At 39.3% G+C, this 13,945-nt stretch overlaps 1 protein-coding gene across 1 annotated transcript in view; it reads right to left on the bottom strand.

Annotated features, from left to right (window-relative positions):
• Window positions 1–13,442, bottom strand: part of MCF2L2 (MCF.2 cell line derived transforming sequence-like 2) — a 236,007-nt gene extending 222,565 nt beyond the window's left edge. Inside the window, exons 1-2 of the mRNA XM_044921376.1 lie at window positions 13,350–13,442; window positions 12,622–12,778 (exon numbers count right to left, since the gene is read on the bottom strand). Of these exons, the coding sequence (XP_044777311.1) occupies window positions 12,622–12,778; window positions 13,350–13,442 (250 nt within the window). The remainder of the gene's footprint in view (window positions 1–12,621; window positions 12,779–13,349) is intronic.
• Window positions 13,443–13,945: the final 503 nt, after the last annotated feature.

Raw genomic sequence — 13,945 nt, 5'->3', positions numbered from 1 at the left:
GAAGGCAGACACTTAATGACTGAGCCACCCAGGCACCCCTATAAACATTTTCAAGGCAAAAAAAAAAAGGGGGGGTGGATGGGGTAATATCAAAAAGCCCATCCATAAAAGAAGCAGTCTTAGAAATAAGTAGTTGCTTCAGCTCTTAGAGCATGTGTCCTACTGGCTTCCAAATACATGTAAGGCATACTTAGAAAGCTGTTCCTTCTCACCCAGCCCACTGAAGGGAAGTGTTTCTCTTTTTTCCACTCTTAAACCACCAGTGTGTTATTAGTTCATATGTTTAAAAATGAAGTCTTAGCATTTCAGATTTAACACTTTTTTCAGACTTAACATTTTTCTTCAGAAACATGAGTTTCATTATCTGAATTCTTATTTTCATTTTACAAAAGCAATATATGTTGGTTATTTTTAAAAATAAAAAATACCACGAAAATAAGAAAAATACAATTCCTAATCACTCCTTCACCCCAAATGAAATAGTTCTCTCATTGGTGTACAATGGTCAATACACATATATTTATGTATAGACATATATGCTCTTAAAATGGATTCACACTTACACATTCAGACTATTTGGTCATCTCTTTTTAACATGAATTTTTCAATAAATGACCATCTACAATATTGTTAATAGCTGATTAATGTTTTTTTTTTAAAGATTTTATTTATTGGACAGAAAGAGAGACAGTGAGAGAGGGAACACAAGCAGGGGGAGTAGGAGAGGGAGAAGCAGGATTCCCGCTGAGCAGGGAGCTCAATGCAGGGCTCGATGAGGGGCTCGTTGAGGGGCTCGATCCCAGGACCCTGGGATCATGACCTGAGATGAAAGCAGACACGTAACCGCTGAGCCAACCAGGCACCCCTGATTAATGCTTTTTAAAAAGCCCTTTTAAACTCCTCAGTAAACTTGAAACAGTATTGCAAGTAAATTCTTTTAATATAAAATTTGTTAGTTAAATCATTATTGCACTGAGAATAGGGATGAATAACAAAACATTATTTACAAAACACACATAAAAGAAAGTCATCCTTGCTCTCACAGTACCTTGTTTTGCCATATATTCTAGCCTGGTGCAACTTCCCAGGAAATGGTGGTAAGCCCTCATCTCTGCCTCTGTGATCCGCCCCAAGGTGTAAGGTAAGTATCTGGGGTCTTGCTGCCCACACTTCTTACACCAGGAGTCCATTGGATCCCAGGAAATGGTGCCACCTTGCTCTCTCTTCATCCCTCTCAGCACTGCACTCGCATAAATGTGTTTAATCCTTTCTCCTGACTAATCTCACTTAAGTTCATTCAAGGTCATTTCACTGCTGAGAGTTTATCCTTTGGATTGGTGAGTGCTCACAGAATTACAGGCCCAATTGTTACTGGACTTTCTCATTTGGAAACAAAGGGAAACAGGACAGGGAGGGGGGGATGAAGGTGTGGGGTAGAGAGGGAAATCCTAGAGTCGATGAGAATCAGAATTTTTTTTCTTTTTTAGAGGAATCACAACATGAAACATACATCATGCCAGTGGATATTTAAAATAAAATAATAGAAAGGGATAAATTTTTTAAAGGACGCTCTTAAGAAAATTTATTCCAGGCCATAATCCTCCCCTCCCTCTCTTCCAACCTCTCTAGGCTGCAGAGGAATAAAATCCAGAGACTTAACAGTGCAGCCAATAGAAGTCACTAGGCGGACAACATGGGTTGGCACAGCAAAAGGTCAATGTTCAAGTCCTGAAGGAATGTAGAGTGTTTCCTGAACTACTTCTAAAGACCAGGTGCAAGTACAATATCATGATTCTAAAATGAAGGATGTTCTTTGCCTGTCATCTGACAGAGACCTCCCGCCATTACTACCATTTGGGGAAAAGTGAGCTCACCTTTCAGAACAGTGATGTGCAGAGTATGGCATACTCAGAGAGAGGCTGATTTTTCATAATGCATTTTATCTTGGTTCTTCATGCTTAATGTTTTTGTTTCGTAATGTCATGCTCCAAGATTTAAAGAAAGGGCACAATATGAAATACCTAACAAGTAATAAAGGTATATAAACCTCTAATTTTTATTTGTATGATTCAAGCTGAAATTTGAGTAAGGCTTGCAACGGTCAAGGAGAAACTGGAAACCCTTTTTTACAAAAAATAAATAAATGTTTGGGGCTCCTGAGTGGCTCAGTTGGTTAAGCGACTGCCTTCGGCTCAGGTCATGATCCTGGAGTCCTGGGATCGAGTCCCACATCGGGCTCCCCCTTCTCTGTGGGGAGCCTGCTTCTCCCTCTGCCTCTGCCTGCCACTCCCTCTGCTTGTGCTCACTCTCTCTCTCTCTGTGTCAAATAAATAAATAAAATCTTTAAAAAAATAAAATAAAATAAATAAATGTTTATTTTTAAACAGAAGGTAAAATTCACATATATTAAAATACTCAAATCTGAAGTGTATATTTTAATGAGTTTTGACAAATGGATACATCCACGTAACCCATACTCCTTCCAAGATATAGAATGTTTCCATCTATAGAAAGTAACTTCATGCCCCTTCCCAGTCAACCCTTGTTCCTAACCCCCACGCAACCACTGAAGTGACTTTTCTTTTTTTTCCTTTAAAGATTTTATTTATTTATTAGAGAGAGAGAGAGTACAAGCAGGGGAAGGGACAGAGGGAGAAGAAGGCTCCCCACTGAACAGGGAGCCTAATGCGGGACTCAATCTGAGGACCCTGGGATCATGACCTGAGCCCAAAGGCAGACGCTTAACCAACTAAGCCACCCAGGTGCCCTGAAGTGCTTTTTCAATAGAGACTAGTTTTGCCTTTTTAAAAACTTCATCTACAACACAGGAAACAACAAACGTTGGAGTGGATGTGGAGAAAGGGGAACCCTCTTACACTGTTGGTGGGAATGCAAGCTGGTACAGCCTCTCTGAAAAACGGTATGGAGGTTCATCAAGAAGTTAAAAATAGAGCTACCCTATGACCCAGCAATTGCACAACTAGGTATCTACCCCAAAGACAAATGTAGTGATCTGAAGGGGTACGTGCACCCCGATGTTTATAGCAGCAGTGTCCACAATAGCCAAATTGTGGAAAGAGCCAAGATGTCCATTGACAGACAAATGGATAAAGATGTTCATATATACAATGGAATATTACTCAGCCATCAGAAAGAATGAATACTTACCATTTACATCAACATGGATGGAATTGGAGGGTATTATGCCGAGCGAATAAGTCAATCAGAGAAAGACAATTATCATATAGTTTCACTCATATGCAGAACATAAGAAACAGGGTAGAGGACCATAGGAGAAGGGAGGGAAAACAGAATGGGAAGTCATTCTGAGAGGGAGAAAAACCATTAGAGACTCTTAACTATAGGAAACAAACTGAGGGTTGCTGGAGGGGATGTGCATGGAGGATAGGGTAACTAGATGATGGGCATTAAGGAGGGCACATGATGCAATGAGCACTGGGTGTTATACAAAACTGATAAATTATTGAACACTACATCTGAAACTAATGATGTAGTATAAGTTGGCTAATTGAATTTAAATTTAAAAAAACTTCACATAATACAATATGTACTCTTGTGTCTAGCTTCTTTCTCTTAGGATGATGCTTTTCAGATTCGTCCATGTTGTATCAGAAGTTCATTTATTTTTATTGCTGAGTTGTATCCCATCATATGGACGGTCACAGTTTGTCCATTCTCCTGCTGATAGACATTCAGGTTTCTTTTTCAATTTGGGCTGTTACGAATAAAGTTGCTATGAACATTCATGTAAAGGTCTCTGTATGGACACATGTTTGCATTTCTCTTGGATAAATACCTACTAATGGTATTGCTCAGTCAAAGAAAAGGTGTATATTTAATTTATAAGAAACTGCCAAACGTTTTCCCGAATTGGTTATACCAGAAAGTCTTTTAAGATTAGAGGCTGCTCTGTCCGCAGAGCCAATTCTTTATTAGTGTTAACTGCATGAGAAGTACTTTAAGAAAATACCTAAGAATTAACAGGAAAAAATTTAATATAATTTGAGATGCTAAAACTTATATGAACTTAGCATGTAATTTGAGATGCTAAAACCTAAGAATTAACAGGAAAAAATTTAATATAATTTGAGATGCTCTTTTTTTCTCTACCATTAGGTATTATGAACATGCTACCTCCAATTAAACACCAAGTCTGAAAGTCCTAATACAGGGCAGCAAACAAGGCAATTTTTAAACAACAGTTTGTGATATATAGCCAAATTTCCCTCCAAAACAGTTGTGCCACTTTACATTTCCACCAGCAATATGGAAAGTGCCTGATTCCCCACATGGAGGTTCTTTTTCCTACTAAACATTAACTTCTTTACCCATTCATTTAGACATGAATAGCCATGAATGCTTGGCTGGCATCACAACACCTACGAACATAAGAGCAATCTTTGTTAACCACGTAAATCCACAATAGCAGTGTGCATGTAATTGCACATACCCAGCAATGACCATAATTATATTTTTGCAGCTTACAGAACTCTAGGGAGAGGGAGGGCAGACAGTAAAATCTTGGAAATTTTCTTTATAACATTTGAATCTCTATTACTTGAACAAACTGTACAGCCCTTACAAATCCTATATTCCATGCACTGACCTTTACCATTTGACCAAGATCAAATATCCAATGAAGGACTATATTTTCTTTATGTTGAACAACAGATTCTGAAATAACTGGGCATTAGGTAACTCTCCTTAGAAAAGAGCTGATTATTTCAGTAGTAATGGCAATGGAAGATGAATGTTTTCATTCATTCATTTCATTCTGCCTCCCTGCAAGAAACTACTATTATAGGTAGAAAAGAAAAGGAAAAAAAAGCTTTTTTAGCACTTCTAGATTTGCACCTCTTTAAAATAAAATTGTGCATGTTTTGTATCTGAGCAGCTGAAGCCATCCACTTGCCCCTATCTATCAAGGCAAAATGGAGAATGAGAAGTCACCTACAAGCTCCAGAAGGATCTGAATTATCCACACCATGAGCGCATCAGGGTTGTTCTTTCACCAGAAATAAGACCAAAGTAATATTAAAGGGAGAGATATATTTCTCCTTATATGAACTAGACTTTGTTTTCTTTTTTTAAAAAAGTCAACATTCAAATGTCCTGGTGTATTTGCTGAGGAGATTAAACTGACTTTCTCCCAGAGTTGGCCTGGGGGACAAAGGACTCTTGAGGGTGGAGTTCTCAGGGACACCACATTCCATCAATTGACCAAGGTGCTGCAAGGACTGCAGGCTATCTCATCCTCCTGATCTTCCCCTTTTGTAGAGGCGCAGGGACACCTCGCTCCCTCTCAGTCAGGGAAAGGGAGCCTGCCACATCCAGTTACATACATGTGGAGGAATCCCTAGAGAAAGCATGCTGAACAGATACATGGTTCCCACTGGGGAGTGGGACCAAAGTTACAGGGGACAAGGAGACTCTGACTTCTAACTTCCCACCGTTCTCTACTATTTACAATTTATATGAAAAGCATAGATTACTTTCATGAGTAAACCTAAAATATACTAACAAAGATTTTATATATTAAAATATACTAACAAATTATTTTATTTGGGTTACTCCATATACCTAGCTTTCCAACATGTTCCTTGATACTATTTTTAGAGCACTGCCTTTATAAGCCTTTATAAATTTTACTGACCACTATGGCAAAATGTTGATGGTTGTTGGAGCTGGGTGATGAGTAAGGTTTGAAAGACTAGTCTATTTTGGTGATGTCTTAATTAATTAATTAATTTAATTTATTTTATTTTATTTTTAGATAGAGAAAGAGAGTGTGAGAGTGAGTGGGGTGGGGAGCAGGGAGAGGGAGAGACAGAATCTTAAGCAGGCTCCACTCTCAGCAGCACAGAGCTCACATGGAGCTCAACCTCATGACGCCGAGATCATGACCTGAGCTGAAATCAAGAGTCTGACACCTAACCTAACCAACTGAGCCACCCAGATGCCCCTTTTGTGATGTCTTAAAAGTTTTGTAATTAAGGGGCGCCTGGGTGGCTCAGTTGGTTGGTTAAGTGTCTGACTCTTGGTTTCGGCTCAGGTCATGATCTCAGAGTTGTGGATCCGAGCCCCGAGCTGGGCTCCGTGCTCAGGGCAGAGTCTGCTTGTCCCTCTCATTCCCTCTCTGCCCCTCCTCCCCACTAAGATAATAAATAAATCTTTTTAAAAAAATGATTGATAGAAAAAGGGAATTTCTCCTAGAAGATATTTAAAGATTATTATGTAGCAATAATAATCTAAACTATGTGGAACTGATACAAAAATAAACAGAAGAATAAACAGGAAGACCCAGAAACAGACTATAAATTCTAAAATAACTTTTTATGTAGAGGAGGAGTTACAAATTAACAAAGGAATATTTAATAAATGCTATTGAAAAAATTTAGTTTCACCTCCTATCAGAAACACACTTAGAGATTTAAGAACAAAAGTAAAAGTAAATAAAACCATTAAAAAATATTAAAATAAAACATGATTATTTACTTATCTTTATTTGAGGCAAGATATAAAAGCAATAGAAAAAATCATAAAATAAAAGATTTATAGATATGACTACATAAAACCTTAAGCCCATTATATGTTAAAAGTCAGCAAAAACAAAATTATAAAATAAAAGCAAACTGGAAAATAAAAAATGCCTGCTACAAACTTAACCAAGCCTTAATATATTTAACACTGAAAAAAAACCTACACAAAAACCCCCAAAAACACACAGACAAGTCACAGAACAAAAATTCAAACAGCAAATAATAAATTTATTAAAAATTATTCTAGTTCACTAGTAATTTTTAAAATTCTGTTAAAATGAATACCATGCCACTTTTATCTATCAAACAAGCAAATACTCAAATAAAATCACCAAAAGGGGCTAACAACATTGCAGCTATTGTGCCATGCACTTAACAGGCATTACTTCAAAATCCTATAAGACAAGTTCTCTCATTACCCCATTTGCCGTATGAGGAAACAGATGAACACAAATGCTGATAAAGGGATCTGGTAAAATCAAGAATCCCCACTCTGTTGATGTGTCACTAAAGTGGTATAAATTTCCCAGAAGGTAACCTGACCAAAATGTATTTTGAAAGTTAATATTCATACTCTTTGATCCAATAATTACATTTTCTAGAAATTTATCTTTAAAAGATAGGGATGCCTGGGTGGCTTAGTCGGTTAAGCGTCTGCCTTCGGCTCAGGTCAAGATCATGGGGTCCTGGGATCGAGTCCTGCATCAGGGCTCCTTGCTCAGTGAGGAGCCTGCTTCTCCCTCTCCCTCTGACGCTCCCCCTTGCTCATGCTCTCTCTTTCTCTCAAATAAATAAATAAAATCTTAAAAAAAAAAAAATGTGTGGGATGTGTGCAAAGATTTCTGAACAAAGATGCTCCTCGAATTTTTGAAAAAATAACACTGACAAACTGGAAACAACCTATCCAACCAATCCTAGGGTAATATTTAAACAAATTATAGTATAACCATATAGTGAAAAATTATAACTCTAGGGCGCCTCGGTGGCTCAGTTGGTTAAGCGACTGCCTTCGGCTCAGGTCATGATCCTGGAGTCCCAGGATCGAGTCCCGCATCAGGCTCCCTGCTCGGCAGGGAGTCTGCTTCTCCCTCTGACCCTCCTCCCTCTCATGCTCTCTGTCTCTCATTCTCTCTCTCTCAAATAAATAAATAAAATATTTTTTTAAAAAATTATAACTCTATTAAAATATCATTTATGGAAATGTTTTATAATAAGGAATTGCTTATTATATAATTTAGTTTACAGCATAGTGTTAAAAAGCAGAACAGAATTCATATCATTACATATATAACATGTATGATATAAAGAGAGATCATATCATTTTAACTATGTGAAAATGCCAAAGGAAAAAAACCAGAAGAACATACACTCAAAGGATAACTGTGATTGTAACTAGGATATGGAACTGTGGACTTTCTTCTTTGTACTTGTCTTTTCCAAATATTATGCAATGAGCATATACTTTTTTTCTCTATTTTTCTGTTTGTATTTTCTGTTTTCTGTTTTAAAAAACAGCATAAATGTTTTTTAAAATTTGTTCTTAAACTGATATACAGTATAATTCACTCTTCTTGGCATACAGTTCTGAGTTTTGACAAATGCATGGTGTCATTTAACCTTTACCACAATCAGGAAGGGAATAGTTCCAACATCCCCTCGTAGTCACACTACCTCCTCGCCTACCTAACCCTGGGCAACCACTCCAATCTAATAGTTTTACCTTTTCCAAATGCCATATAATATGGCATTTAGAAGTACCTTTTGAGTCTGGCATCTTTCCTTAGAATAATTTCAGATTTATTCATGTTGTTGTGTGTATCAATAATTTTTTTTTAATTGTTGACTCTTCCAGTGTACAGATGTGTCACAAATTGTTTACCCATTCCCCTGATGAGAGACTCTGGGTTGCCTCCAGTTTTTAGTGATTAAGAATCAAGCTGCTATAAGCATTTACATACAGATTCTTGTTTTCTAAGTGGCCATAACATTTTACACTCCCACCAACATACTGTGTGGGAGATCCAGACCCTTCTCATCCTCACGTGACTTGGTATTGCCATTTTTTAACCACTGTAATAGGTCTGTGACTTCCCTGATGACTACTGACGTTGAGCATATTTTCACATGCTTATTTTCATCTGTGTATCTTCTCTGGGAAAGTATCCATTCAATTTTTTCATCCATTTTTAAGTTGGGTTGTTTGATTTTCATTTATTGTTCAGTTTGAGAGTTCTTTATATATTCTGGATAGAAGTTTTTTGTCAGATATATGATTCACATATATTTTTTCCCAGTCAGTTGTGTTTTCATACTCTTAATAGTGTTTTTTGCAGAGAAAATATTTTTAATTTTGATAAAGTCCAATTAGGTTTTACATCTGGGTACATTATCTACTTTTTTTTTTAAAGATGTTATTTATTTTGAGACAGAGAGTGAGAGCACAGATGCACACAAGCGGAGGGGAGGGGCAGAAGGAGAGAGAGAGAAACAGTCCCAAGCAGGCTTCCCGCTGAGTGCCGAGCCCAACAGATGCTGGGCTCCATCCCGTGACCCTGAGATCATGACCTGAGCCGAAAACAAGAGTCAGATGCTTAACTGACTGAGCCACTCAGACACCCTGGTACATGATCCACTCTAAATTAATTTGCGTGTATGGGGTGAGGTATAGGTCAAGGTTCATTTTTTTGTACACGGATGTGCAATTGTTCCAGCACCCTTTGTTGAAATTGCCTTTACACTTTATTCCACTGAATTGCCTTCATACCTTTGTCTAAAATCAATTGATCATATTTGGAAATATTTCTGAATTCTTTATTCTGTTCCATTTTGTCTATTCTTTCACCAATACCCCCACTGTCTTGATTACCTTGCTTTTATAGTAAGTCTTGAAATTAGTGTGAATCTTCCAGCTTTGTTCTTTTTCAAAAGATTTTGACTATAATTATTATTTTTTTAAAGATTTTATTTATTTAGTTGACAGAGAGAGAGCACAAGCAGGGGGAGCAGCAGTGGGAGGGGAGAAGCAGGCTTCCCGCTGAGCAGGAAGCCCAATGCGGGACTCGATCCCAGGACCCCGGGATCATGACCTGAGCTGAAGGCAGACGCTTAACCAACTGAGCCACCCAGGAGCCCCTATTATAGTTATTTTTGCCTACTATAGCACCTTTCACTGATTATAAATTTTAGAATCTGTAGTTGATTTCTACAAAAACAAACCTGATAGACTTAGGACTGGAGTCATGTTTAATTTATAGATCAATTTGGGGAGGACTGACATCTTAAAACTGACTTTTCCAAACCCTAAGCATAGACCATGTATTATTTTTATAAACCATTTTCAAAGCCCTTATGAAAACCACATAATGTTCATTCCTCTCTCATTTCTTCTGCTTCGTTTTTAGATTATACCACAATGCCATACGAAATGATGAACATGAACTTTCTCTTTAAAATCTGGTTTGGTTTTCCCAAGGCGCTGAGGGAGAAAATGCTCCTGCCACACCTGAAGGGCAGACCACGTGTGAGTAGTGGAATTTTCCTTCTCATCTCTGCACCATTTGTCAAGGTCTAAATCCCATTTTACAGCCTGAGGGATTTTTCCTCCTCCGTAAGCAAAGCTTCTTTTGGTTGCTGGAGGGATAAATACTGCAATGGAAACAAAATGAAAGGAAAAGTAGAGGGATGTGGGCAGGGGAATTTAGGAGGACCATCTTTCTAGTCTAGGTCCTGCACCAGAGCTTTCTCAACAGTGAGGGGGCAAAAAAGAGGAAAGACAAGGGAGCCATGGGGGAGGGAAGGAGCCAGTGAAATGGTGACTCCAAGGGCCTGCGAAAGCCCCAGGAGCTGCGGTGGCCAGAGGACATTTTAAAAAGTGACATCTCCAGCTCCATTTCAAAGTGTCTGTGTTTCCAGACCATGAATGTCCCCTCTCCCATCTTCAGAAAATTCTCCTGAACTCTCTAATCTTCTGTGTACATGACTTTTGAAATACTGAGTAAGAATTGAGTTTCACAACTAAATCAACCAGATGCAAAAGCAAAACAGCTAATGTGAAAGGAAAAGAAGCAGGGAAGACCACAAGAAGAGAAGCCAAATGAGAAGAGGGAGGAACTGGGGAATGATGGCTGCCTCTACCTGAAATTTTCCTCCTGGTTACAGCTTAACATCTGCCTCCCCCGTTAGACTGTAAGGTCCAGGAGGACATCTTTCATTCCTGCAGTCCCTGGGGAGCAGCAACAGGGCTGCAGCAGTGGAGGTGACCAGGTTCTGGCTCTCACAGTGGTCCTACTTGCTCCTTTACACCCCGTCCCCAGCACCTGGCCTCATGCCTAGCCCCGGAGGCCTCAGTAAATGTGGTTAGTCTCAAATTGGGCCTTACATAAGGAGACACTAGCACAAGGACCTTTTTCCCCTCAGTGACTGAATAAATTCTAGCCTCCTTGGGGACAGAAAGAGAAAAGGGCTAAAACGAATTTAAACTGATCTGATAACGGATAAAACAAACAAACAAACAAACAAAAAAGACACACAAACCAAAACCTGGGCCGAACATGATCTAGGCTCAGACAACTGGACAAAGAAATCTGGAGGTTGGGCGCCTGGGTGGCTCAGTTGGTTAAGCCACTGCCTTCGGCTCAGGTCATGATCCTGGAGTCCCGGGATCGAGTCCCGCATCGGGCTCCCTGCTCAGCGGGGGGTCTGCTTCTCCCTCTGACCCTCCCGACCCTCCCCCCTCTCATGTGCTCTCTCTCTCAGTCTCTCTCTCTCAAATAAATAAATAAAATCTTTAAAAAAAAAATAAAAAATAAAAAAAAGAAATCTGGAGGTAACTCTTGTAGGCTGGGCAAGACCAACGTGTTCTAACACTTGGGGCACCTGTAGTTTGTCCACCTGTGTATACTTTGTGCTTGACTCTCCCTCACAGTAAAGTCCTCTAAACACAGGGACTCTTCTGTACTAAATAAAAGTGCCTGTACCTGCTGTTACCTTGCCATTGTAACTGGGGGTTGTAACTTTATTGGACTTTCTTCCCCTAAGACTCTGGTGGTTAGCACAGGAAGTACAAGTAGACAGCACTCCTAAAAATTTCTTCCTTTACAAAGGCTTATTCCTAGCTAAATGTTACACATTTATTACTTTTTCTTACTTAAAAGACTACAAAGTAAATCCTCACATTTTAAATGATAGTTTTCTTTGGAAGAAAGTGACTATTAATAAACGAACATTTCAAGTGGCTGGTAAAATACTTAACACGCAGGGGACTAATGCTTTTAGCTTCCATTAGGTTTTTCAAGAGATTTTTAAGACTCACTAATAACACATCTATCATTTACTGGTTTATATGCCCTCCTGTAATGAGAAATTAAACCAGGTATGACAACTCCCAGGCCTTGAGCCAGCCAAACCTGACTTTTAATTCCACTCAGTATGGGAAACTTGGGCAAATTTCCTAATCTGTTTAACCCTCAAATTTCTCCTCCATGAAAAAGGGCTGTACTTCTGACTAAATTTAATTAAATCAAGTGTGTATAAAACACAATATGTGACATTAAACAGATATAAAATAAATGGTGGCTATGATAACATCACTTTTATTTTTTTTAAGATTTATTTATTTGACACCGAGAGAGAGAGAGAGAGAGAGCACAAGCAGAGGGAGCAGGCTCCCCGCTGAGCAGGGAGACCGATGCAGATCATGACCTGAGCCGAAAGTAGATGCTCAGCCGACTGAACCACCCGGTGCCTGATAACATACTTTAATATTATTTCCATATCCTCTAGCCTCTACAACTTCTTTCCCCCCATATATATATATATAAAGAAGGAAAGAAAGTGAGGTACCATCTACAGATCTACCTTCCAGCTTGAGGTCATTCCTTCTTTCAAGGTAAAGATTAAAGCTTCTTAGTTGTCCAGGGAGGTCTATGCAGAGAATGGAATAAAGAGGAAGACCAGCACAGTTACCAAAAGCAGCCATTCCCTTACCCCACCCAATCAGAAAGCTTTCCCTTCTCTACCTACCTAAATCCTCTCCTTCCTTCAAATCCAGCTCAAGTCATACGTCTGGTATACAGCTTTCTTGAATCGCTGAAGGTCACAACTTCAGCCTCCAAACAGCTCATGGATCTTAAGCCTGCCACAGAACCTTGCTCATGGTCGGCACTCTCCAAAAATCCGTTCAGTGACGGTTTCTGGATGTAGTTGTGGTGCCTAAGTACCTAGGTGGCCACATAAAGGCAGTGGGCCTTGGAATATAGCCCAAAGAAAGAAAAAGCACACTGCACACAGGGAATGGTTTCTATTTTGCCCAGGGCTAGCCCTTAAAACTGTCCAAATATTTCATACTCTTACTGATTCTAAAGGTTGAAAGTGCTTTCCAAGTTACTACACTTGTTCTGAGAGGTGAGTGCACAGTTTAAAGCCCTCTTCTCTGAGGACTTCCTCCCCATTCCAAGACCAAACCAATTTCTGAACCCACAGCTGATATGATCAGAAATGTCTTAGTTTCCTCTGAGCCAGGCCAGTCAGGCTCTCCAGGGAGAGAATGTGTACAGAGAGATCCAGAGACTGAGAATCAGTTAGTGATTGTCTCTAGATCTGGAAAGGGATGTGGCTGGAGTGGCCATGTGGAGTTCATACTTACTGATAAAAGAACAGAGGGCTAGTCCGCAGAGATGAGCAAAAGAATGTTACAGACAACGGAGAGAAGCAGAGACCAGAGTCTAGGTGACACCAGGGAGAGAACAGCCACCTCAGTTCTTGACTGTACATCTTGCTGATGAGGCCCACGGAGTTTCCTGCTCTGAGGTTCCCATACTCCACAGCCTGGAGAGTATGGAACACTCGAGTAGTAGTGCTCAGGAGCTCAAATTCTGGAGCCATATCTGTCTGAGTTCAAAGCCTGGCCTTGCCACCACTAGCAGGATGCTACAAAACAAACTATTTTGTCCTCTGCTAATTTGAATTAAATATACACATCTTTAGTAACATCAATGTGTTAAATTCCAAAATCTCTAAAGTTTATTATAATCATTATTGCCCGCTAGTAAGAAATAAGTGCTTGAATTCAATAAGCCTATGATAATGAGATAGTCTTCCTTTTTAGATTCATTAAAATCAATCAATTCCTATCTCTTAAAATAAACAGAAAGAGAACCTATACCCATTTGGGAAGAGCTAATCCACGGTGCCAGACTAGGCTCAGAGGCTCTCTGGCTGGACCATACTCACTAACATCTAAAGGGAAACAGACATGACAACAGCCTTACCCTTCAGGAAAAATTCCAAGAGAAGCAGGACCATTTCCATTTTGATCCTCGATGATTTCAACTATTCTGGCAGAGATTTTTACATTAGCTACATTAATTATTAATTCAGCAGAAATT

This window comes from Neomonachus schauinslandi, chromosome 1 (genome assembly GCF_002201575.2).
Source record: "Neomonachus schauinslandi chromosome 1, ASM220157v2, whole genome shotgun sequence".
In the NCBI taxonomy this organism is placed as follows: Eukaryota; Metazoa; Chordata; class Mammalia; order Carnivora; family Phocidae; genus Neomonachus; species Neomonachus schauinslandi.
This window is presented reverse-complemented; position numbering and strand designations above follow the sequence as displayed.